The 27,026-nt window shown below is 47.0% G+C and overlaps 1 protein-coding gene across 2 annotated transcripts; it reads left to right on the forward strand.

The window, feature by feature from the left end:
- Positions 1-9,775, forward strand: RGR (retinal G protein coupled receptor; the record flags this gene model as incomplete). 2 transcript variants are annotated; one of them, XM_081074598.1, is made up of 7 exons in its annotated part: positions 1-79; positions 1,755-1,911; positions 3,007-3,144; positions 5,739-5,888; positions 7,230-7,347; positions 9,107-9,220; positions 9,644-9,775. In XM_081074598.1, the coding sequence occupies 7 exons, from the start codon at positions 1-3 to the stop codon at positions 9,773-9,775; spliced, it is 888 nt and encodes a 295-aa protein (XP_080930724.1). The 2 variants fall into 2 exon arrangements, with proteins under 2 accessions (XP_080930724.1, XP_080930725.1); XM_081074599.1 differs by having other exon boundaries at positions 3,019-3,144.
- Positions 9,776-27,026: the final 17,251 nt, after the last annotated feature.

A 27,026-nucleotide genomic window follows, 5' to 3' on the forward strand; every position in this document is an offset into this window, starting at 1 on the left:
ATGGCCGAGTCCAGGTCCCTGCCCACTGGATTCGGGGAACTTGAGGTGCTGGCTGTGGGGATAGTGCTGCTGGTGGAAGGTGAGCCAGGCAGGACCTGGGGTGGAGTGGGGACCCAGCGAGCTCCCAGAAACCAGACCTCAGCTGTGAAGCTGGCATGGAGAGGTTCCCAAATCATACCACTCTGTGCCTGGACCCATGGGTGCTTCTGATGGCTGCACCTGTGGGATGCAATTTGTAGGCTGGGAGCCAAGAGAGAGAAGCCTGGCAAAGGTCAGGGAGAAAGGGACTTTGAGAGGAGAACATCTGCCCAGGGCATGACCGAAAAACAGGGTTCAGGTCTTTTCATATCCGTCCAGCTGGGGAGTTTAATCCACTCCCTGGAAATCCTGCTAAGAATCTTGTATAGGAACAGGCCCCTAGTAGGCTCTCGAGACAGACAGCTATGCCACCTGTGTGACTGTAACCAAGTCACTCGAGCTCTCTGGCCCTCAGTGCCCTGACATTCCAAGTGGGTGGTGGTGAAGGTTAGATGGGATCGTGGGTATAAAGTTCTACTAAGATAGATCCTTGGGGATTGAAGTTCATTCACTTTCAGCCTCTCCAGCACCCTCATTACTGCCCCCATATTTCCATTCCCTCGGTCGTAAGCATTTCCATTCTAGGAGCACCCTGCGTCCAGGAGGTACCTACCTCAACCCAGAATCCCTAAGAAGCTCACTGAGGCCAGAGCTTGGACTGCAGAACGCAGAGCTGGGCCAGCCCAAGACTAAGCTGATGGGGATGCAGCCCTTGTTCAGAGTAGGTCCAGAGAAATAACTAGCACATTTTCTCACCCAATCAGAACTGACAGTGGAGAGGGAGAGGCAGCTACAAGGCTGGTCCTGGTGGCCCCAACCCCTTTTCCTCACTCCTGGGAGCCCTACAATCTGGCATCCCTCTAGGTCATCGAACATGCCTTGAAATTTTACCACTGTGTGTCTTTGCACATGCTGTTCCTCTTTCTAGAATGCTCTTCTGCCCCCTGCCCTCCTAGTAAATGTTCACAGTTTTGAAGACAGGATCTTTCCCATTCCTCACTTTAGATGGGAGAAGCTGAGGCTCAGAGCATGAGGAACGACCAAGTTCAAATTCAGTGTCAGGGCTGTCTGCCACCTGAGACCACCCCCTTCAAGTTGACCTCACTGCCTGGTGTCCTGGGCGCCTCCCAGCTCTTACGAGGCCTCCTCCTCTCCGAGGCCCTCCCTGTTGTTGCTCCACAGCACTTAGAGAAGGCAATTTGGGATTTGAAAGACTGGAGTTCCACTTCCATGTCTACCACTTCCTAGCTGCGTACTTAGGGCCAGTTTGGTAGTGTCTCCAAGCCTCAGTTTCCCCAGGACAGTATCCAGGTGAAGAGTGAATGAAAGGACCGCATGAAGTGCTGACACCGCGCTGCATGTGATAAGTGCTCAGCGGCCGTCGGTGATTATGATTGTTCTAGCACGAACCGCGTTGTGCTTTACTGCTTTTCTTCTTTGCCAGTGTCCCCTTAGACTGTGAGTGGTAGAGGGCGGGATGTGTGTCTTACAGCCTTCAGTCTGAGGGCCAGCCCACCTCATCGGTGTTTGATGAATTGCACGGAGGGGACTGCGGAGTGGGAAGGAATGGGGGGCAGGTTGCTGAGGCCCTGCCCACCCCGTGTCCCTGGTTCTGACCCCAGGTGAGCCTCACCAGCCCGGAAGCAAGCCTGCAGCTCTCCCTACCTTCCTTCCAGCTCTCATCGGTCTCAGCCTCAACGGCTGGAGCATCCTCTCTTTCTGCAAGAATCCGGAGCTGCGGACCCCTGGCCACCTGCTGGTGCTGAGCTTGGCGCTGGCAGACAGTGGGATCAGCCTGAATGCCCTCATTGCAGCCATGTCCAGCCTCCTCCGGTACCAGCCCCCACCCAGTCCCTGGACACTGTGCTGTTACCTGGGGCCTGACCTCTGGGCGCTGGGCAGCCAGACCAGAGAGAGGCATTCTTCCTACAGAAGGCATTCTTCCTTCCAGTTTTTCCAACAGAAAACTGACCCTAGGGAGAGGGTGTGTAGGCTGAACTAGGCTAAATCTGAATTCCAGACTATCCTCTAAGAAGCATAGCCAATTTCTGGAATCCAGGAGCTGCTATAGGGATTGTGAGCATGGGTCCTGGAACCAGGTTGCCTAAATTTGAATCTTGGCTTTGTTATTTCTCCCTCTTAGCTTCTTCTATAAATTGGATATTATTACCTAACTTATATGGTGGTTGGAAGTATTGACTTGTTATTAAGTGTAATTTAAAACAATACTTGTCACCTAAGAAGCCCTAAATAAGTATGTGTGAAAGCAAACAGGATTTTGACAAGTGTCTAAGACCTCCTATGTGTAAGTCAGGGTCTTCATGGCCTCAGAAGGTGTTTATAAGATTGATTTCTTAAGTGAGCTTAACATCCAGGCACTACAGGTGGAGGGTGGAGCCCATCTGGATGTGAATGCTCTGTGGGGTCTGAATTAACGAGGGTTCTTTGCTGTGATTGCCTCCTGCCCCTTCCCAGGGTGGGGAAGAGGCAACTAAAACTTTTAATCTTGCTTGGCCCATGGGATCAAGAGTTGGGAGGCCTGGGGTCTCCCCTCTGACTTTGCCTTCATCTGTTGTGTGACCTTGGCTCAGTACCTTTTCCTCTCTGAGCCTCAGTTTCCCCATCTATGGAATAAAGGCATGAGCTCTCTTCCCAACCAGGGTGTTCCATTTCCTGTGATGGAGGCACCTGATCACACAGAGAGACCTTTGTTCCAGCCCTGGTGCTGAGCCTGGAGAGTTTGCACCAGCCTCTACCCCTTGACCGCAGTGAATTCAGCTCTAGGGCCCCAGTTTCCTTGCAAGAAAACAAGATCATAAACCCTCTTCTGAAAAGCTGGGCCAACATTCCGGAAGCTGCCCTCCAAGCTGAAGCTGGGCAGGTGTGCGAGGAGGGCAAGGACAGAGGGGAGGGGTCACTGGTGCCCAGTGTCTCCCACAGGCACTGGCCCTATGGTCCAGACGGCTGCCAGGCTCATGGCTTCCAGGGCTTTGCAACCGCGTTGGCCAGCATCTGCGGCAGTGCAGCCATCGCCTGGGGGCGCTACTACGACCACTGTACCCGTAAGTGTTTGGGCTCCCAGGGTGGAAGGACACCACGCAATGAGGGTGGTCACAGCAAAGCCTGCTCCGTGCTTCCCACTTCAGGGGTGTGGGGGTGGGGGTGAGTGTGCATGAGGGTAGGGAGTGGGCACTCGGGAAAGGCGGGAGGCTGGGGGGCTGCACGTGCTAGAAAGGCTGCCTGCGCCTTGGTAGCGGCCTCAGGCGAATGAGGGATCCTCTCTGAACCTTAGCCTTTCCTAAGGTTTGCGGGATGATGTTTGTAAACAATCTCAGTTTTATTTTGAAAAAATCAAATGAGATACAGAAAATGCCCTTGGAATACAGAAAATGCCCTTGAAGACAGGAACTGTTGGGGGGCAGAGAGATGGTGGGGAGGGGGACTCTACCATGCCAGGGCTTCGTAAAAACCAGTCTAACTCTTGATTTTCCAAGCTATATTGTCAAATACCATCTTCATAATTGGCCATATCAGTGTACCACCTCCTCTGTTATTTACCCGATATTTGTTTTTTAGAAGTAACTCACTTTTAAAAGTTTAAATACCTGCTTTAGTCTTGTTCTAAACAATATCTGTGATATCAAAGCTTTAATATTCTTATAATTTTACTACACGTTAAAATAAAACACTGGCTCCCCCATAGACCCTCTAGAATCCCACTCACCACCAGGGTATACAAACCAATTTTGGGGAGCCATGGCTCAGCTAACCTTCACAGCAAACCCTCAGCTTGCAGTCTGGGAAACAGAGGCTCAGAGAAGTTAAGTAGCTCATCTAAGGCCACACAGCTAGTCAGGGCATGGCCTGGGTGACTTCAGAGGTAGTCTCTCCCTTTGATTCCTGGACTCCAAGTTTAGAGCTGTGGATTTTTCTGGCACAGAGGCCACTGTGGGGTCCATGATCCGTGTGGCCTGAAGCCCTGGACATGGCTTCTCTGGAATTGCAGATCTGCCCTTGCCACAGACACACACACAACACCCAGCCCTCGGGTCACGTGTCTCTCTCCAAGCCAAAAAATCGCCTTTGTTCTGGCAGGTTAGCCTTCCTGATCCACCTTGACCTTGGAGCACATCCCCCACCACTAGCCCAGCCCAATTCCCCAAACTCTCTCGGACTGTCACACACACACAGACTCTCACACAAGCACACACATGCGTACGCCTTCTCAGAGAGCAACGGGCTTCTCTGTCTCAACCTAGAACAATTCATCTCTGTTCCAGGGACCCCTAGATCAAAGCCCTTCCTGTGCTGGAGGGCATGGTGGGGCAGCACCAAACAAGGAAGGGGAAGAAATGGGCCCGAGCTCATCTACTCCATTACTGGATGACTTTAGGTGTGTCACCTTGGTCATCCGTTTGCAACGCAAAAAGACTCATGCAATATATGGGTCAAGACGGATATTAATTATTGTGCCCACAGTTGGGGGAGTGGTTTTGGTGAGCTAGGACTGCCAGAACAAAACATTGTAGACTGTGTGGCTTAAACAACAGAAATTTATCTCTCACAGTTCTGGAAGCTGGAAATCCAAGATAAGGGTGCCAGCACAATTGGGTTCTGGTGAGAACTCTCTTTGTGGTTTGCAGATGGGTGCCTTCTTGCCGTCACATGGAGGAGAGATTATCGCTCTCAAATCTCTTCCTATAAGGGCACTAATCCCATCATGGGGCTCCACTCTCCTGACCTAATTACCTCCCAAAGTTCTACCCCCAAATACCATCATATGATGATTAGGACTTGAACAAATTAATTTGGAGGGAGACGTAAACATTCAGTCCATAGCAAGGGGGCACATCCAAGCAGACACCATCTGGGACTATGTCAATGGAAGTGAAGTTTCAGGATGAGGGGGGTTGTACACCTGCTCTTCTCTGCTAATCAAACCCCAGCTGGAGTCCTGTCCCCTATCCTGGGGTCTTGCCTACAAAGGAATACAACATATACCATAGACAGAGACAGCATCTAGGAAAGGCATTCTGAAGCCAGATTCAGGAAGAACCTGGATGGAAAGGGCTAGATGAGGCAGTGAGGGGCTTGGGTGGAGGATCCTGGAGGAGGTCAGGTTAGTGGGACTGGTCACACCAAAGGACGTCAGGGCCCCACCTATGCCAGTGGCACTGAGATGGTGACCCAACCCTCAAGTCGAGAGTTCTCAGAAGGTATCCAGGAAGCGGAGAGGGTAGCCTGTCTCTGAGCAAGAGCTGAGGATGGTTGTATGTCCAGACTCCACCTTCTTCCTCCATGACCTTCACCTAAATCACTGTTCATGCTTCTTCCCTAACTTGGCTTTGGGAAACACACCTATATCTTTGCCACCCTTCCTTCTCTCTGTCCTCTAAAGAAGATGGTATAGAGTGTCTAGTAGGAGACCTTCCCATCTATTATCTCTTTTATGGTTCATAACAATCCTTTGAAGCAGGGATATCATTGCTATTTTGTGGAGAAGAAAAGTGAGACTCAGAGAAACTCTTAGTCTGCCTAAGCTATTAAGCATCAGAGCCAGGATTTAGGGCCATTCTCTATGACCATTAAGTCCATTTTTTTTTCACTCTGATAGCTGTCACCTCGTCTCAACCATCCTCCCCCTCTGTCCGTGCAGGCAGCCGATTGCCATGGAACATGGCTGTGCCCTTGGTGCTGTTCGTGTGGCTGTCTTCTGCCTTCTGGGCAGCACTGCCCCTCCTTGGTTGGGGCCACTATGACTATGAGCCCCTGGGGACATGCTGCACTCTGGACTACTCCAAGGGGGACAGGTAAGGTGGGAGGCTCCCTTCCATGGGAATCTTGGCTTTGAGCCCTTAGACAATAATATCACAGCTGAAAATCCAAATGGGGGAATGTCAGCATTTGCCAGACAATGTCAACTCTTTAGTCATGATACCCACTTGCAGGTTGTTGGTGGGACTGGGAAAAGGCTATTCTACACACTGGCTAAGTGATGGGAATGTTGTGCAAATTGGGGCTCAGAGTTGAGCCCCAGAAGGGGCATCATTCAGTGAGCCATTGGCCTGTGTTGGTTCTAAAAGTCACTGAGCCTCACGGCCCCTTTGCCGTCTTCAGCACAGTCAGCTGTCCCAGCTCTGGCTTTATTAGTTTCTACAAGAACTCATGTCCTTTGTTCCATAGATTCAAAGAATGTTACAGTCATTGAATGTTACAGACCTCGTTGGCATAGTTCAGGTCTCTGAATTCCCTGGGTATTTGCTGTGAGCCAGTCCCCGGGCCAAGCCCTGGAGAGACACGGGTGAATGCATAACGGCCCCACCATCATGGAGCATGTGTCTAGTACTGCCCTATCGATGGGGCTCTGGGGAGACCAGGGCTTAGGGATACCCATTAAGGGATGACTTGGGGAGGGGTCACAAGGCTCCACTAGAACCATGTTGTATTCATCTGCTTCACATGTCTACTCTCATTTACTCATGAAGCATCTGCCCCCGATGACAGGGTTTTCAGGTGAAACCCACTTAGGAACCTTGGGTCTGGGCCAAATGCCCCTCCAAAGCACTCCCTGCAAGTATTTCCCCAGGCTGTGTACTGTCGTTCTGGCAGCTCTTCCTCCCACCCATCCTTAATGGACAGCACCAAGGTGACATGGCATCCCCCTCACAAAGGGTCAGCCCTTCTACCTCCCATGACCACAATTTCTTCAGTGACACAATGTCCAGTCTCTTTGTTATTCACAGGCCCCTTTCAAATCCCTGTGCCAGGAACACTCCTGGAATGTTCCTTCCTCTTGGTCCACTGACATCGCTATCTGGTAAACTCATTTCCCAAATGATAGTGTCCCATTCTCCATACTTGGGGCACATACCCAGAGCAAGAATAGCACTTCAACTGCCCAACAGTGAGTTGAAGGAGGACTCTTCCTCATCTCAGCTCTCTGGCCCCTGAAGGCAAGTTCTAGGGGGAACTAGTGGCTCCCTGGCTCTGAGGAGAGGTCAGCTGGGGCCCAGGAGCACCCACACTCTGAGCACATGTTTGATGGGGCAGTCCTCCCATGTGACTATCCAGAGAAAAGGCTGATGGGCCTTTGAGGGCAGCTGGTCACCGCTGAGAGACAACCCTTACTCCTGTACCCCCTCTGCCTGCAGAAACTTCACCAGTTTCCTCTTCACCATGGCCTTTTTCAACTTTATCCTGCCCCTCTTCATCACACACACATCCTGTCGGCTCATGGAGCAGAAACTCCGGAAGACTGCCCATCCCCAGGTAAGGACCAACTCCTAGAGCTGGAGAAATGTCTCTGTCCCCCGCAGGGACACCAAGGAACATGAATGATGTGACAGCAATTAGGGGTTCTCTGTGTTTTAAACAATCCAGAAAATCCAGCTGTCATGGAGCTGGGGTGTTACGGCAGGAATGCACCGTCCTTTTCATTGCTGGGAATCGCTGATACCTGGAAGAAGGATCAGCACTGCTCAGGGTTCCCAGACATAGTAACCCCGAGAGTGAGGGTGCCCCATTCCGGACGTCATCCATGCTGTTAGATTTCCTTCTTCCCAGGGATGTGAGACTTGGCACAAAATTACATACCTTTAAAATGCTGCTTTTGAATTACTTCAAGATGTTTAATTTAATCAAGGCACAGGCTGTTAACCCATAACATAAAATTACACCCATGAGTACATTTGTCCAAGCAAAACAATACTTCAAAATAAGCCCCTCTTCACCATTTCTGAATTCCTGCATTAATATTCCCTTGCCACAATTTTCTTTTAACTTTGTCACCTGGATAATCTCTAGCAGATGAGTCATAACAAGCACCAAAGATTTTTTAAAAAACGATACGAATAGTACTTTATATGCATCACATCATTGCATTTTGCAACCAGTCTCGGAGGAAGGAAGATTATGTTACAGACTAGAAAACTGAGGCTGAAAGAGGTTAGCTAAGCCACAACTAAGAACAGCAGAGTTGGATCAACCCCAGGGCGGGGACTCCACCACCCAAGTGGTCAGTCATGGTGCATAAAAGAAACCCTCTCGTTGTGGAGACACTTAATTTGCCACATTTTTTTTTCTGTGAATTGGAAAAAGACTATACAAATCTATTTTAGCTGGAGACCCAGTGATTCTGAGGTCACAGAAGGAGGATGAGGGCTGTGCTGGGTGCAGAATCGCATCCTAGGCTCCCAGCTCAATGCTCATCTGCTCATCACCGCCTCCAAGCCCCGCCTGAGTGTTCCAAGTCACCACCTTTATTGGAGGTTCAATCAGCCAGAAGACAAATCAGCCACACGGATTTTTTTCATTTTTCCGAGTTGACTTTAAACCATCAATTCTGGTAGCATCAGCAGGGGTAGCCACATACTGGCCCAGGGACGTCGGCTGCCAGCTTAAGTCACCTTCTTTGTTAAAGGAAGACATAGTCAAGAGAAAATAGGCACTGATTTTTAGCGTCAGAATGTGAGAAGTGTCAGAAGAGAACATGGCAACTTTCATCCTGAAATTCGATTGCACGTCTTGCGCCCTTCTGTGGCCCCAGGTGCTACCACATTGCCTACTCCCTGGTTCTATCTCACTCAGTGGAAAGCAGCCCCTTTGAACCCAGGACAGATTGGCAAGCCAGGTGGCTGCAGCTGCTGATGGCAAGGTGGTCTGGGGACTGAGGTGTGAGGGCAGTTCAGCCTGGGGACCCTCATGCCCACGGCTACACTCACAGAGCCCAGGGTTTGACCAGAAAGGAAGTTCATTATCTGCCCCAGCCCCTGCCTTTAGGTTAAGTCAGGTATTATCAGGCCATTTTACAGACAAGGCGACTGAGGTCAAGTACGCTTAAATGACGGAAGTAGGGTCATAAAGGACAGTAAGGTCCATCAGGGCCCAAGTTCCTCCATAGGCTTCACATCTTCCCACAGCCAGTCACACTGCCCAGCTCTGCTGAGCGCCTGCATGGTCCCTGGGCTGCACGGACCTGCCAGGCACGGGAGCAAGTCAGTTCCTACCTCGGGTGACGATTTCTCCCCAGGTGAACACCACTCGGCCAGCCAGGACACTGCTGCTCTGCTGGGGCCCCTATGCCCTCCTGTACCTCTACGCAGCCATCATGGATGTGACCTCCATCTCCCCCAAGCTTCAGATGGTACACACACCTCCAGTACCCAGAGCTGGAACTTTCTCCCTCTCGGTGTCTCTGTCTCACCCATCTCTCTTTCTTGCTTCACTGCCTAATGATAGTCTCTCTTCTCTCTTCCTTTGAACACTCATAATCCACTGGGAATTTGCTTGTCACCCAGGCCACATGGGCTGCTGCTTGAATTGCCTAAGCCTCATGTGAGATGACAGGGACAAACAGCCAGATGGTGAACATGCCCTCTGGGACCAGGGGCTGAGATGTGCGTGGGGAGGCATGTGTTCCTAAGCGTCATCTGAGAGCTGGTCAGGGAAGACTTAGCCGTAGCACAGTCCAGCCGTGGGGAAGGGGGAGGGCTGGGGTCGCCATGTGGGACCAGGGAGAGGAGCAGGGGCTTTTGAGCCTTGTTTCTGGGTGTTTCTGCCGCAACAGGTGCCTGCTCTCATTGCCAAAATGGTGCCCACGATCAACGCTGTGAATTATGCTCTGGGCAGTGAGATGGTCCACGGGAGAATCTGGCAGTGCCTGTCGCCACAGAGAAGTGAGCGGGATCGAGCACAGTGAGCCTCTCTGGGGGGCTGCTCAGAGCCAGGCCCACCCCTGCCACCCTGGACTGAACTCCACACCCACGCGGGAGGCCGCCCCGGGAGCCCTGCCCTGCAGCCTCAGAAGCCAAGCTCCAGACACACACCCTCCATCCCCAATGGCCAGATGCAGAGGACTCAGAGAGAAACCAGGCTACACAGAAGGAGGGGGGCTTTGGAGCCAGATGGACCTACGTGTTGGTCTTAGTCCTCCACACGGAGGCTGAGAGACCTTGGGAAAGTCACTGTCCCTGATCCCTAACATAAGGTTTTAATATAGACTCCACAGGGCTGTTGTGAGGCTTGAACGAGATGTGTACTCTTCACACACAGAAGCTGCTCATTAAAACAGAACTATAAGGACTCGGCGTCTTACACAGAAAGGGGTAAAAGCTCAGGGTTACTTATGAAAGCTCAGCCCAGGCTGCCAGCATTCAGACATCACTTATCAAATGGTGATCTGGTACGAGTGACTTGCTCTGCTTGTGCGTGTATTTCCCAGTGTGAGATGTGGCGACAGTCATGGTGACTTGACTGTGCAGAAAGGACGAGAACGTTGCCTAGCATGTTAGGTGCTCACTGCACCCTCCAGCCACAGCCAGTCGGCTGCATGTTGCTTAGATGCCAACATTAAAAAATCAGGATGATTTATTTAAAACGCCAGATGTCTGGAGAGGAGGCCCCACCAGCCTCGTCCATGGTGATAGTTTGCAGAGCTCAGGGCAGCTCTGCCCTTCTCCCAGGGCATGCCCTCACCCATCTGCCACAGCTCATGCACTCCCTGAGGAGACCATGGGCATCTGAGTGTGTGACGCCCCCTGGCCCCCATCCCTGGATATACATCTGTACCTCCACAGAGTCAACACTTAAGGGACAAGGTGTGGCAGGTACACAGACTTGGGTAGGACCCGTGGCCCTAGATAGAAATGGAGGTGGTTGGCAGGGTGATCGAGGGCTCTACAGAGGGTCTGATGGTGGCAGCTGCCAAGGCACCGGAGAGGCGGTAAGGATGGAGCTGAGGCAGAACAGACAGGCTCCCAGGGCTGGGAGTGGCGTGGTCATGAGAACAGCATCTGGGTTGCCTGTGTACCAGGATCTGCCTCTCAGTTTTGCAGATGCAGAAAGTCAGGTCACATAAACATAACTCACAAGAAGTGTGTACAAAGCAGAGGCGGGTCAGTCATTTTGCAAAACCAGGTGGAGTGAGAGGAGGCAGCCTTCCCACAGTACTACTTTGTAGACCATGCCCTATGCCAGGTGCTGTGGAAATAAGAGGCCACTCAGCCTCCTCCGTCCAGCACCCACACAAAGTTCCTAAGCCCTGGAGTGGGGCCAGAAGGGGAAATCACGGGCCTGAGCCAGGCTCACACAAAGACTGAGTGGGTGGCCAGGAAGGTGATGGGGTCTGGGGCCCAGAAATACTCACCCAGCTCTCACAGCCCACGGATCCTTAAACTACCTTTATTGGGGACCTTCCCTTCACTCCACCATGTAAGACATAACCCATTAAGGAGGGGCAAGGGAACACAGTGAGAAAAGAAGGGGATGACCCTAGACTCAGAGAGAGAAAGGGTGGAATGTGAATGGAGGCTGAAGACACCTAACAAGAGTGGCCAGTGTCTCCAAATAGATCATGCCTCACCTGTGCTCATAGGAGAGGCCGGAAGGAAGGTGGTTTGGCTGGGCGTGATCAAGCCCAAGCCCATGTGGAGCAGGGGAAAGTAGGCTCGGGGCATCTCCAAGCTGGACTGGGTCGGCAGGAGATGGCCTGGTGGGAAATGGCCAAAGCCTCTGGTGAAGCCATTGGCTTCAAAAGCCCCAAGTCTACCCACATGCCTGCCTCTCACTCACGGAATGGGTTTAGGGAACCTCGCCACTTTTGGGATTTCCTGCCCATGTCCCAAAGCATGTTCAGGATCTCGAGTCCCCTGTGGACATGTGTGCAGGGCTTTTCCTCCACCCTTCTTCCCACCAACTCCAGCACCCTTGCCTCACCCTTCCACGAGCCGCTTAGTCACCTCTGGGGGCCAGAGGAACAGGGGAGGTGACTGGCTCTCGTCTGAGGCCCCTCTCTCTGCAGGCCCTTGACACAGTCCCTGGGCTGGGAGAGAAATCAGAGGCACCCGGCCCTGGCTCACAGCCAGCACCTGACACCCAAGGCCCCGGAAGACCTGAGGCTCTGCTCTGCACAGCCCTGGAGCCAGTCCACAGCCCTCAGACCTGCTGATTTTCTACAGTGAATATGCATCATTTTTACAGTCAGAAAATCATGTGAGAAGAAGTGGTTACTTCTGCCTCTTTGGAGCTTTTGTTTCCTGGCCCCCTCGGTTTGTCTAACTTTGGTGACAGTCCCTCCCCACCTCCCTCACTCTCCTGCCCACTCCAGGCTCTTGCTACCAAGGTTTTGCCCTTTTTTGGGCCCCTCAGGTCTCTTCACCCAAGGTCTCTTTTCTCCATTCACTCATGTGTCCTCTATGTTCACCTAGTAGGGATCGTGCCTGCTCCCCCCACACACAGATCCATGGAGTCGGAGGGGACACACCAGCACAGTACCCCCACCCACACCATCCGTCACTGGGGCCACCATGCTCTTCTCAAGTTCCCTGAATGTCAGGAGAACTGAGGCCACATGGTAGGCAGCGAACAGGAGCCTTGAGAAGCTAGAAAAGAAAGGTGAAAGCAACAGAGACTCCAGAGCCTGGTCCACAGACCTGAGGGCTCAGGGCATCTTCACGGCGTCCTAGGAAGCGGCCCAACTGTTGCTCAGGCTTCACCAGCACGCAGGCCCCTTGGCCTCAGCCCACACTGTGCCTCCAAAGGAACCCAGAAGGGATCTGGAAGAGGCCGCTAAGAGGCAGGTGGACAACCAGAGCAAGGTGCCAGAAAACAATCCAGCAATGACTTCCTCGTTTGTAAGTCACTGTCCATTTGACCCCAATCCCTGTCTGTCATCTGGCCTTGTGCATCTCCTCACTCGAGATATATAGGCATTTAATGAGCAGCTGCACGTGTCAGACACTGTATTGATAAGATGACACAGGGCCAAGATCCTTTCCAGTTACCTCAGGAGATGTCCATGGCCTCCTCACCGCTTCATGGCATTTGTGAGTAAAATATAGCTGCTAACACAGATAGAAAGTCAAAAGCAGAGATTAGGGTAGAGCTATGTCCAAGTAAGTGGAATGAGGCGCAGTAATGAGAGTGATCGCGATTACTCGGGTTTCCTTCAGAATCTCTGCAAGTCCTTACCGCAAAACTAAACTCTTTTCCTTCATTCTAGACAAATTAAACATGGCCTCTGAGCTTCACTGTGCACTTGGTTTAATCATGTGTTTCAACAGAATTGTTCTCCACTGACTTAACGCACAGTCTTCTTTTCAGCCCTATTCAGGACTCTTTTTTTTTTTTTTTTTTTTTGCTTTTCTGCTGTTTGATTTGATAACCTAAATGCCACCATTATTTTTCAGAGTAACAGAGAGGGACCCCATACATGCACTCGTGGGTCATGACCAGGCTTCAGCCCTGCCATCCCCTCACTGGGGGCCCTGGGTGAGTCACCAACTCTGTGGGGTCCATCCTGTCCATCTCCTCAATCTGAGTGGGCTCTGACACAAGGTTTTCAAATGCTGTCAGAAGTCTAACTTCTGTTAAAACAAAGTTTTTGTTCTGGATTCAATGTTTGGGTCCTCCCAAAATTCATATGTTGAAGCCCTAACCCCCAGTGTGACTACATTAGGTGATAGGCCTATACAGAATTGACTAAGGTTGGAAAGGTCACAAGGGTAGAACCCTGATCTGAGAGGACTCGTATCCTTATAAGAAGATATACTAGAGAGTTCTCCGTCCACTCATGCCCCAAGGACAGGCCATGTGAGGACGCAGCAAGAAGGCGGCCATCTGCACGCCATGGGACAGCTCTCACCAGACACCAATGCTAATGGCACCTTGATCTTGGACTTCTACCTCCAGAACTATGACAATACATTTCTGTTGTTGAAGCCACCTGCTGGTGGTATTTTGTTAAAACAGCCCTAGCCAAATAGTGCAACGTTACCCCAAAGCTCATTGTTTAACACAGATGACAGTGAAGGGCATGGAGAGCCCGACCGATGCCAGAGGTCCCTTAAACTATCTTCATTTTTTTGGATTCTTTTTTCTTTTTGCTGTTCTGATTGGTATTTTCTGCTACCTTATCTTCTAAATTGCTGGTTTGATCCTCTGCTTCACCTAATCTACTGTTGATTCCCTGTAATGTATTCTTCATTTCTGACTGGTTCTTTTTCATGTTTTCTATCTCCATCTTTATGTTTCCTATCTCTTTGTTGAAGTCTCCCTGGGATCATTGAGCATCCTATGAACAGTGTTTGGAACTCTGCCTCTGGTGTATTGTTTGTCTCCATTTCGTGTAGTTCTTTTTCTGGAGCTTTGTTCTGTTCTTTTATTTGGAACATGTTTCTTTGTCTCCCTATTTTGGCTGCCCTCTTGTGTTTGTTTCTATGTATTAAGGAGGGCTGCTATGTCTACTGATCCTAGTAGAGTGGCCTTATGTCGTAGGTGTGGTGTGGGGCTCAGTGGCAAAGTCTTCCTGGTCACTTGAGCCACGCGCTCCAGGTGTGTTTCTTGTATGGGTTGTGTGTGCCCTCCTCTTGTAGTTGAGCCTTGATTGATAACTGCATATCAATGGGAGGGACTGACCATTGGGCTCACTGGTTGTGAGGACTGGCCTTGACTACAGTGGAAGAGTTGTTGTGCAGGAGCCGAGCCTACAGAGCAGGAGCTGCTTCAGCAGGACTATGGTGCCTGCCCAATCTGCCCCTTGGATGTGTCATTCTTGGAGGTAGCTGGGTGAAGTTCCAGCTCGTTTTGAAGCTGGCCACTGAGTGTGCCAGCCCCAGGACCACCCTGAAGGGGATTTACTGGCAGTCAAGTTCAGCCACAGCCCATGCCCCACCTGGGGCCACCCGGCAGGAACCACAAAGAAATCTGCAGATGGCTGCCACCCATGCTGTGGTTAGAAGTGCCTCAAGAGGCCAAGCCGTGAACCGTGGCTGGCTGTTGCTAGTGCTGGCTTAGGGTTGCTCAGCCAGAGGTACAAGACATGCTCAAGCCAGATGCTGCTTGTCTTGGTTCCGTGAGCCTTTGAGAGACCCTAGCAAAGTGTGCAACATGAGCCAAGGCAGGTGGTTTGTACAAAAAAGCCACTGGAAGCAGCGTGGGTGTGCCCAAAAGTTGGGCAGGGCGGGGTCTTGAATCACCAGGGCATGGCGAATGAGCACATTAGCCAGCTTGATGGAGACTCAGATATGGTGGCTGCCTGCGTTTGTATGCAGGGAAGGGGGAGGGCCCAAAAAAGAAATAACAGCCTCTGCCAGTTTCTCCACCTGGGAGAAAGCTGTCCCTCCAGCCCTGTCCCAAGCCAGACAACTCAGTACCCCACCCCACCTCCTGTATGTCCCTGCTGCCTTGCCAGCTGCTGCTCCAGCGCTCAGCACAGAGCCAGTGATTCTGATGGTGGGTAAGTCCATGTGCGTGGTCGCTGTAAGAGGAGAACCTGGGAGTGCAGCCACCCTCTGTCTCACTAAGTCACAATCTCCACTGTTTTTCACAACCAGAAACTATGGTGACCTCTCCTTCGGCACTGGAACCCTGGGCTTCAGTAGGGCTGGGACCTCTTGCTTCTCCAGGGGGGACCTCCACATCCACGATACCCCTCTCAATTTTTAACAGTCACACGCGGGTATGGGACCATCCCATTCCACATCTCTGCCCCTCCTGCCAGTCTCGATGTGGCTTCTTCTGCACGTCCTTAGTTGTAGGGCTTTGGTTCAGCAAGATTTTAGGCGATTTTCAATGATGTTTATTCTGTAGTTTGGTTGTAATTTTGATGTAGTTCTGAGAGAAAATGAGCACAGCATTTACCTGCTGCACCATCTTGACATAACCCCTGTATGAAAACCAATTTAAAAGGCACACAATTTGTTTTCCAAGATTGCTTTCCATTCTAGGATCCATTGACTTCAGATTTTATTTAAGATCTTTAGCAAAGAAATATGAAAGTACAGTATAATAATAGTCCCGTCTTCTTGCTGGAAATGGTGACTTTGCCTAGAGACAAATGGACTTGAATTAAAGTCACAAATAAAGTATCAAGTTGTTTCTGAGGTAAAGGAATGGGCAATTCCTGTCCTTCTCCCCACAATCCCCCTGGGGCCAATTTTCCTGGGGAGCGGCGGGGGCTGTGATTGATTAGCAAAAAATGAAATATAAATTAATTATAGCCTTAACTATATATTCTCTCTTTTAAAAGCAAAAGGATTTTGCAAATTTTCCACATAGATAAATAAATTCAAAGTGAAGATAAAAATTCAATGTCAAGAAAGAATGCCTAATTTATTTATATCTTTCTCCTTGCCACAAAATAGAAAGGATTTCTGCTGTTTTCCCTGTCAGACACTCCTAGTTCAATTTGCACAAATACAAGCTCATCTCACTCCTATCCAATTTCCTCTGGTCTTCTGTTCCACATATCAGTAAATATCATCACTATGTGTCCTATTATATAGGCTAAATGAAGAAAAAAGGAATGGGGGGGAAGCAAATATCTAACATGAATAAATATTTACTTGGCAGCCAGTCAGGATGGCGCAGTGCTCAGCTTCTATCACAAGGCGGCAGTGCTATCTAAACGATGAATTTATCCTGAGCCTCCAGCCCTGGGGGTGCCCTTCTCAAGAGCCTTCAGTGCCCTGGCAAGGCCTCATAGTGAATTTTTGATTCCTGCAGAATCTCAGACAAACTTTCTTTCCTTCTCTTGGTACAGAAGTCTTATGTCTAGCTATTTTCTACCTCAAATGATGATGTGATTCCACATCTCTCCTTAGAGGGAGCAGAATTTCATGCCTCTGCTAGACAACTCCCAGATGGTCATATAGAGTTCCCCTTTTCATTGAAAGTCTGCTGAAACTAATATAAAATGATATTGAATGTCAACTATAATTTTTAAAAGAATAGTCACAGGGATATATAGTACAGCATAGGGAATACAGTCAACAATATTCTAATAACTATGTACAGTGTCAGATGGGTAATAGATTTATTGGGGTTATTACTTTGTGAATTATATAAATGTCGAATCACTATGTTGTTCTCTATACCTGAGACTAATAAAAAAATAGAAAAATTTAAAAAAAAGAAAGTCTAGCTCACAGGGTTTGGTTAGGAGGTGTGGGGACAGAGCCAGGAGCGCAATTTCCAGGCTGTCGGCCTCACGTGAAAAGGTGCTGGCTCAGGAACTAAATGGCCATCAACTGTGATTGTATGGCCATCAGCTGTGGCTAACTGTAACCAGTGAGCCATTGGCCACTAATACAACTGCCATGGTTACCCTAGCTAAAGAAAATGGGAGGCTAGCAAAAAAATGGTGGCTGGCAAGCGCAGACTACAGTAAGCACAGGGGAGTGCGGATTGCCGATTGCAGAGAAGTGGATGACAGGTTTCAGATCCTATGGCTCCTGCCTCCTGTGTCTCCAACCCCGCCACCAGCGAGACAATGGTGGCATGACTCCCCTACGAATGGCTCCGTGAGTGTTCCTTTTTGGCCTCACCATATCCTGCGTTCTTATGGGGGGAGCAGAACCAGAGTCTCCACAAGTCACCCTGCATGACAGGAGGTCTGTGTCTGGGGTTTGCTTCTGTCTAATCGTGAGAAGTTGAGGCAGTCCCTGAGTTTTTCTGACTTGGAGTGTTCATTAGGAAAGTGAGGTGATCACACCTTATGCTGACATTACATGTGGGAGCACACCCTAAACTATGGGGTGCAGAACAGGAGGGCTGTCCAAGTCCCGTGCTAGAAGAAGCAGCCTGAGCCTCAGCAAGTGCAGTAAATGGCATTTGGTGATGGTAACATTTCTTAGGTAACGAGTGCTGGAAAAGCTCTGGGCAAAGGCCAAAATCATAATCTGCAAATCTCCGCTCTCCTCCTGGTTGAGGTAATTTGCTGCTCCCCTCTTAAGCTATTCCCTGGCCCTGACACCACCCACCTGTTGTCTCCTCCATCCATCCCGCTGCTCCTACAATGGCCTCCATTGTCTCCCTGCAAGGCGTCCTCAGCCCAGCTGCTCTTCCTTCTGCAGCTGTCAGAACACATGCGAGTGCTTCACTCTTCTAGGTGAGAGACAGACAGCACGGCAACTCAGAAAGCACTTAGGATAAGGTAATGGAAAGACCTGGGCCTGAATCCAGGATCTGTCTTTTACTCAATGTGAGGCCAAGTTTGAGCAAGATTTTTATCTCTGAATTTATTCCACTCTCCCCAAAGTAGACTCATTGATGTGCCATATTTTACAGCACGTGGCATGTAGTGGGGACCTCCTTTGGGGACGTTATCAGCTATTCCTTGCTATCCCCTGAATTTTTTATTAGTCACTCAAGAAAGGGTGTATAGGAGACTCATGATCATTGAGTGACAATTATATACGGCACATGTCACATCTACCACTTCCTTTAATTCTCCACAACACCTCAAAAGTATAGTTCTCAAATTTGCGTGCACCTTTGAATCACCTGGGACCTAGCATCAGCCACACCTGAGTGCTTGTCAGAAACGTGGACCCTCAGCCCTGCCCAGATTTCCTGAATCTGGAATCTGAATGTGCTTTTCAACAAATCTCCCCTAACCCCTAGGGGATTTGTGTGCACCTGAAAGCTTGAGAAGCATAGCAGCGCTTTATAGACAGACCACTGATGTCTGGGCCCCTCCCACAGAGACTCTGGAGTAATTGCTCTGAAGAGCTGGCTGAGTATGGACTTTTAAAAGGTGATTCTAATGTGCAGCCAGGATTAAGAACCACGGATTTGGGGGTAGAGGAATGATGTTATGGACACTTCCATTTCATGAAGAGTGATTTAGCTGAGATTTCCCAAGTTACCTCTGAGGCCGTTCTTTGCTGTTTTATATGAATATATAATATACATATACACACATGTATATTTACACACATTTCTCTCTGGAAGTTTTTTTTTTTTATTCACCCCTATCTTGGCCCATGACTTGCTCTCATCTTTCTCTTACTAATCCCCCAAATCCCAAACATCATAGATGAGCAGGACAGCCTCAGCCGGAGGCTTTTTGTTTTATCACCGTGATATCATTTACAAGATAATAGTGTCAGGTCTTGTTAGTGATGGAGAGACTAAGGCATCAAGAGGTATGTGAGGAAGCCTGGCTCCTGACTCCCGGCCGAGATTTTCGGGGTCTCAGTGTGGGCGGAACATGTCCAGGTGAGAGAGAGCCAGGCCTCTGAAGCAGTCAGGTGCACACGAATCACCTGGGATCTTCTTAAGTGCAGACTCTGGTTCAGTGGGTCTGGGGTGAGGCCAAGATTCTGCATTTCTAACAAACTCCCAAGTGAAGCTGATGCTGCAGTAGCTGCGGCGTGTTTGGCCTGAGAAGAGCACTGTGATCCGTGGTCCAAACGGCCTGGCCTTCCCTTCCCAGCGCCCACTGCGGTGCTCATTCAGTCTGTCTCAGCTGCCAGATGATTCAGAGCAATGTTTCAATGTGTCATCAGATGGTGGAGATCCCCTCACCTCCATGCTGAGCCTCAGCCCACCACTGGGTGGCACCCTGGGAATGCCTCCCTATGGGATTTCATGTTCAGCAAGCTCTTGGGTGTTCATTCAAAAAATATTTATTGAGTCTCATTATACGTCAGGACATAGTTTGAACAAGATAGTCAAGGTCCTCGTAAGAAGCTTCCAATCTAGTAATAATAAACAAGTAAGTGCATAAAATATATCATTACGAATTTGAATAAGCAATCTGGAGGAGATAAAAGATAAAATAGGAAGTAACTAGGAGAGGTGGTCAGGAAAGACTTCTCTGAAGAGTTAATATCTGAGCTGAGACTTAAAAAATGAAAATAAGGAAGTCAAGTGGAGAGCAATGGGAAAAGCATTCTAGGCAGAGGGAACAGCAAGAGGGAAAGGGCTTGGCTGTTCAAGGTTCATGAGCTGGAACAGAGTCAAGAAGAAGCAGTAGGAAAAGCAAGGGCCACATCCAGCAGAGCTGCAGGGGTGGGGGGTAGGGGAGATGGAGAGGATATTGAAGAGGGATTAGGTTTTATTTTAAGAGCAAATGAAAAAGGCTTTTTGAAAGATTTTAATCAGGAAAGTAACCAGATCTGATTTCCATTTTAAACTTATCTCTCTGGCTACTGTGTGGAGACTACATTGAAGAGGTTAACAATGGAGGTAGGAAGGTAAAATAGAGACTGTTACAATAATCCAGGCTAGAGGTTCTGTTGCGTTGAATTAGAGTGGTGGTGGTGGTGGTGGTGGTGGTGATAATGACGACAAGTGAACAGATATGGTATATGGTTTTGGAAGCAGATATGACAGAACTTGCTAGTAGTAGTTTCAGTGATTTTATTGGTTTGGACGCTTTTGATTTCAAGAAACAGAAAATGCAATGTTAACTATCTTCAGAAAATAAGGGCAACTTACAGACTTACACAAATGAAAAGTGCACTATGTAGGCTTCAGGCAAGGTTTGATCAGGACTCTAGCTTTATTTTTCTATGATTCTCAGTCCTGCCCCATCTCTTCCCCACCCTCTATGTGTCCATTTACCCTTATGCTGACTTCATACATGGTTGCGAGAGCAAGATACATGCATGGTGGCAAGATGGCTCCCTTCACATGGAAAAAGAGCAAGCATCATTTCCAACAGTTATAAAACAAAAATCTTAATCTTGGGATTGATTGAGCCATCTAGGAATAAATCCTGTTGCCAGGAGAATGGACCAGGTAGTGGTCTTGATACCCCTACTGTTCCTCTGTTGCCAATGGACTGATTAGTTTAGATGGAAATTATTGGAAACAACTACCATGGGTAAGAGCACAAGATTACCTCATTTGGCTTGGACCAATGAAGGTATGGGTGTGGTCAGTCTTACCCAGAGGGCATAGGTGCTACATAGATGGGGAGAACAGCATGGATGTTGAGAAGAAATTTACAGTTTCAATTATGGAAACTATAGGAGGTTTGAAGGCGTGGGAAAGCATAAGAGTGACAGCTAGGTTTTTGGAGGTGTCATATGCTAAAATAGGGAAGACAAACAGGCTTAGAGGGGAATAAATGCCTCTTAGATCCTCAAGTATCTGAGTCTAGTGAGCATTCGGGAATTGGAGCAGGAGCTAAAGGGAGTTGTCCTGGGTGGGGTCACCCACATCACATGTCATTCGGGTGTGGGACAGAATGACAAACTTCTATCCACTGGCACAGTTTCTCCTTGATAGCCCAGGAATCAGCACGAGGAGAGGGGTGGCCTAGGATTCTGATAGGCACTTCAGGGCTAGGATTCTCCAAACCAAATAAAGCCACAAGCATCAACATTCTGTTACTAAGGGAATAAATGGAAGATATTAGTGAACATGTAAATGAAGAAAAGTAGAATTAAAAATCTTTCTGACGTCTCTTATTTCAATGATCCTTAGAGCAACCAAAGGAGAGAGTTAGGAAGGTGATTTGGAGCCTCATTTTTTGGATGAAAAGACTGAGCTTGATACAGGTTAAGTGACGAGACCAGAGCTGGTGTTTCAACCCCATCCTCTTGATTCTAAATACAACTTCCAAACCCTGCAGATCCAAACATCTATGATCAGATAAACTATTCTTACAGATAAGATATGTATCTGACTCCAGACAACACAGGCTCAGGTGTTTATTCAGGTGCTGTGGGAGGTGACTTAATAGGGGGGAAGCAGGTAAGATAGAAGGAAATCCTGGACTCTAGTCAGAGCAACACCCACTTTGGAATTCCAGCTTTGCTGATCCCTTCCTGTCAGATCACGGATGGTCACTCAATTTCTCTGGTCTGCATTTCCATCTATCAGCACGTTTGGATTAGATCAGTTGTTCTCCAAATTTAAAATAACTGAAACTTTTTCTCCTCCTCCTGCTCTTCTTCCTCCTCCTCCTCCTCCTCCTCCTCCTCCTCCTCCTCCTCCTCCTCTTCTTTTTCCTTTTCTTTCTCCTCCTCATTTTTATTTCAGAAAATCCATTCCAGGAAGTGGAAATAAACAAGAAAGATCCCAGCATAACTTGCCTCGCATCCTCCTCCCCTAGGCCCATCACCCCGGAAAGTCTGAGGACCCCTCTCCTTTGCTTTCTAGGAGTTTGGACATTGCTTTCCTTGCTAGGTAAGTCCTGGGATTGCCTTCCTGTCCCCAGGTTTAAAGTCTCCAGTGCTCCAGGAAAGCTGATTTATGGTCTCTGTCTCCACACCTGACTAGCATCACAAGGCAGCAGGTGTTTTCTGTTCATAGCTCTGTCGGTGCATGAGCCCCATGGACAGAGCACATTTGTTCTGCCTGCCTACTTTGCAAAGAAGGCCTTTGTGGAAGCTCAGGTATCAGAGAGCTAAAGACACCATTGTTCATCAGTTGCTGTTGGCAGGTGCATTTGCCAAACCCTTGCTCAGGTTAACAGGAAATGATTAAAGGTTTCCCTGGAGTTAGGAAAGGCAAGAAGAATAAACACTCATAATTATGAGCAGCATTGCCAGACACTGCTATGAGCTTTACGTGTGTCATCTCATCTAATCCTCTGAACCATACTAGGATCATAATATTATGATCTTAAGTATTATTATTCGCATTGTATTTATGAGAAAACTGATTATGAATCTACCTTAGGACACTCTGTTAATAAGTGACACAATTGGGATAGAAATCTATAGAACTATCTAGATACAAATGCAACAACAGTGTTTCCAGGATTCTCAATGATTAAGAAATAAAGCCATCACATCCTAAAACAACACAGAAACTTTTTCTCAATGGTTACCTTCTTTAGGGGTTCAATGACTCGTTCCTTCAATAACAGTCTGCTCCTTACCAAGCACCCAGCTTTGTTCTAGAAGGGGAAGATAAGGAGGTGAATAAGACACAATCTTTTCTGTCTAGGATTTCAGAGCCTAGCAGGGAAATAAAGTGGGTCATACATTACCATATGTTACAAGTGCTGTAACAGAAGTTGATTTAAAGTTCTATGTGATGTTAGTGGAAATGATGGAGTAAAGGCCACTAAAAATCTTCTCCATAAAAAAACTATGAGAATATTGCCAAAAAAAAAACCAAAAACAAATTTAAAATCAATGTTTTTGTAGTGCTGGAAATTAACAAAAAGGCTGCAACAGTCCTGAGAATGTTTATTAAGGAAAAAATGCTGAATCTCGTTTTCAACAAAAAATTAGAAGACATGCCCCATACTCCCAAAAAAGTAGTCAATAGAAACAGCGCTTGAAAAAGCTCACATAATGGACTTACTAGATGAGAACCTTAAATTGGGTATTCAAAAACCTACAGGAAACTATGAGATCAATGTCTCACCAAGTATAGAATATCAATAAAGAAAAATTATAAAAAGTCAAACAATTCTAGACTTGAAAAATATAATAAGTGACATGAAAAACTTTACTAAAGGGACTCAATATTAAATTTGAGCAGTCAGAAAGAAGAATCAGTGAACTTTAAGATAGACCACTGGAGATTTTCCAGTGTGAAGAACAGAAAGGAGAGGGGCAGCCGGATGGCTCAGTTGGTTAGAGCACAAGCTCTTAACAACGGGGCTGCCGGTTCGATTCCCACGTGGGCCAGTGAGCTGCGCCCTCCATAACTAGATTGAAGACGACAAGCTGCTGCTGAGCTGCCAGAGGAGCGGCCAGATGGCTCAGCAAGTTAGAGTGTGAGCTCTCAACAATAAGGTTGCCGGTTCAATTCCTGCTATGGGATGATGGGCTGCACACCCTGCAACTAAGATTGAAAACAGCTACTGGACCTGGAGCTGAGCTGCGTCCTCCACAACTAGATTGAAGAACAACGACTTGGAGCTGATGGGCCCTGGAGAAACACACTGTTCTCCGATACACCCCAATAAAATTTATTAAAAATAAAAAGAACAGAAAGGAGAAATAATTAAGAAAAATGAATAGAGTCACAAAGACCTGTGGAACATCATTAAGTATACGAAAATGCACATCATATAGTGGGAGTCCCAGAAATAAAGAAGAGCGAGAAAGCAGCAGAAAGAATATTTAAAGAAATAATGGCCAAAAACTTCACAACTTTGATGAAAAACATTTATCTACATATGATCATCTTAATAGACCTACAAAGGGCATTTAACAAAAAGCTAACATTTTCTCATCATAAAAGCACTCACCAAACTAGAAATAGAAGGGAATTTCTTCAAACTGATAAAGTGTATCAATGAAAAGCCCACAGTTAACATCAGACTTAATAGTGAAAGGCTGAAAGCTTTCCACCTCGGATCAGGAACAAGGCAAGGATGTCCACTCTCACCACTTCTCTTCAACATTGTACTGGAGGGCAGTTAGGCAGTTTAAAAGAACTAAAATACATCTGGATTAAAAAGAAGAAAGTAAAACAATCTCTATTTGCAGATGACATGATTTTGTATATAAAAAAATCCTAAGGAAGCCACAAATACCCCAAAACTATATTAGTAGTAATAAACAAATACAGAAAGTTTGCAGGATAAATAGCAATTATAATTCTTTACACTAACAATGCATAACCTGAAAATTAAATTTTAAAAGTAATTTCATTTATAATAAGATCAAACAGTTTTTAAAGACGTACGAATAAATTTATCAAAAGAAGTACAAGATTTGTACACTGAAAACTATAAAAACTTGCTGAAAGGTATTGTAGAAGACCCCAATAATGGAAAGACTACCTGTAATCATGATTTGGAAGACTTAATACTGTTAACCAGGCAATACCCTCCAAATTAGTCTATAAATTCATTGCAATGCCTCTCAAAATTCTGGCTGGGTTTTGTTTTGCAGAAATTGACAATCTGATTCTAACATTTACACAGAAAGGCAAAAGGCCCAGAACAACCAAAATGATCTTGAAAAAGAACAAAGTTGAGGGCTCACACTGCCTGACCTTAAAATCTACTACAGTGCTATACAATTTACTACAGTGTACTACTGGTGTGAGGGTAGACAAGTAGATCAATAAATAGAATTGAGCTCAGCAATAAATCCTTGCAAATATGATCAACTAATTGTCAACAAGGATGCCAGGACAATTCAACAGGGAAAGAATAGTCTCATCAACAAATGGTGCTGGGACAACTGGATATTCACATGAAAAAGAATGAAGTTGGAACTCTACCACACTCTGTGTACTAAAATTGACTCAAAATGGACCATAGACCTAAATGTAAGAGCTAAACCTATAAAACTCTAAGAAGAAAACATGGCATAGATCTTCATGACTTTGGATTAGGCAGTATATTCTTAGATAGGATATCAAAAGCAGAAGCAACAACAAAAATGGATAAGTAGGACTTCTTCAAAATTAAGCACTCTAGTGCTTCAATAGATGCTCAAGAAGTGAAAAGACAACCCACAGACTGGGAGAAACATCTACAAATCATGTATCTCATAAGAGGCTAATATCCAGAATATATAAAGAACACTTACAATTAAACAATAAAAGGGAAAATAACCCGTTTTTTAAAAATTGGCAAAGCATTTGTATAGATATTTACCCACAAGAGATAAACAAGTAGAAAATTAGCCCATGAAAAATGCTCAACATGATTAGTTATTAGAGAAATGCAAATCAAAACCATCATGAGATACCATTTCACAACTACTAGGATGGCTATAATCAAAAAGATTGGCAACAACAAGTGTTGACAAGGATGAGGAGATATTGGAACACTCATGCATTGCTGGTGGGAATGCTAAGTGGTGCAGCACTTAAAAGTATAGTTATCACGTGACCCAGTGATTCCACTTCTAGGTACATATCCAAGATAATTGAAAGCATATTTCTACCCAAAATCTTGTACACCAATGTTCATGGCAACATTATTCATAATAGCCAGAATATGGAAACAATCCAAATGTCAATTAATTGGTGCGTGGAAAAACAAAATGCAGTTTATTCACATAATGAAATATTATTCAGCCATAAAAAGGAATTTTATATATATAACAACAATGAAAAAATCTTGAAAACATTGTCAAGTGAAACAGGCCAGATACAAAAGACCACATTTTATATAATTTCATTAAATGAAATGTTCAGAAGAGACAATACATAGAGAGAGAAATAGATTAGTAGTTGCCAGGATTTGGTGTAAGGTGGAATGGAGAGTGACTGGTAATGGGTACCAGGTTCTTTGGGGGATATTGAAAATAGTCTGGAATTAGATAGCGGTATTGATTTCACAACTTTGTGACTATACAAAAAACACTGAATTATAAACTTTAAAAGGATGAATTTTATGATGTGTGAATTTTATCTCAATATATATCTCAACATATATCTCAGTTTTATGGTGTGTAACTTGAAAGTGCTACAGGAGCTCAGAGAACACTTAAAATTTATATGAGGGATACAGGACGGCTTCCCTGAGGAGGTGACACAAGTTCTCCTCTTCTTAGCTTTCAGGTCTCTGAAATATAGTTGGCTCATAATCATTTTCCAAAGCATTGCTTCAGCAGAGCAGTAAGGTCCCACTTCACACTCTGATACTGCTTCCTCGTGCCTTTCTTTTCTTTATACAGGATTTACATCCCATTCACAAAATCCTCCAACCCCCATTTGTCCATCCATTCTTCAGTGGAAGGTTCTCCTACATCTGAACACGTTTTTTCGTATTCATTTTTAAATCAATATCTAATAGACGTCTTGTTTGAGAATGTCCATATCTTCCCCCTGTTCAAGGCTGGAGCAAGAGAGTCTGCCCATGGAGATGTAAGAGAAGGTGGTTCTAAGGACTGAATGTCAGGGTATAAGGGGCATTCTCCTGTGACTTGTAGCATGGTTTTATCAAGCACTATGCTTGCACCGTGGTTGTGTGCCATAGAAGCAATGCTGATATGGAAACCATGGCCCAGTGCCAGGCTTCATTAGGTTGTCTATTGATCTGAATGGGAGACAGAAACAACTAACAGTGTTGGAAGCATTCAAGGTCACCATGGATACAAGATAGAATTGGAGATGGGCTGGGAGGAGTACAGCCCTAACTCTAGATCCTGGAGCAGAAAGTGTTTATCTTACAGGAAATAGCCTCCCCTGTGACTCTCTGGACTATATAGCACTGCTAAGGTTTGAGAAAGTCATACCCTTTCAGTTGAGATGAAAGAGGAGGCATTTGAGATCTAAGGCCATTTAGGCTGAAG

Source organism: Rhinolophus hipposideros, assembly GCF_964194185.1.
Source record: "Rhinolophus hipposideros genome assembly, chromosome: 15".
Taxonomy (NCBI): domain Eukaryota; kingdom Metazoa; phylum Chordata; class Mammalia; order Chiroptera; family Rhinolophidae; genus Rhinolophus; species Rhinolophus hipposideros.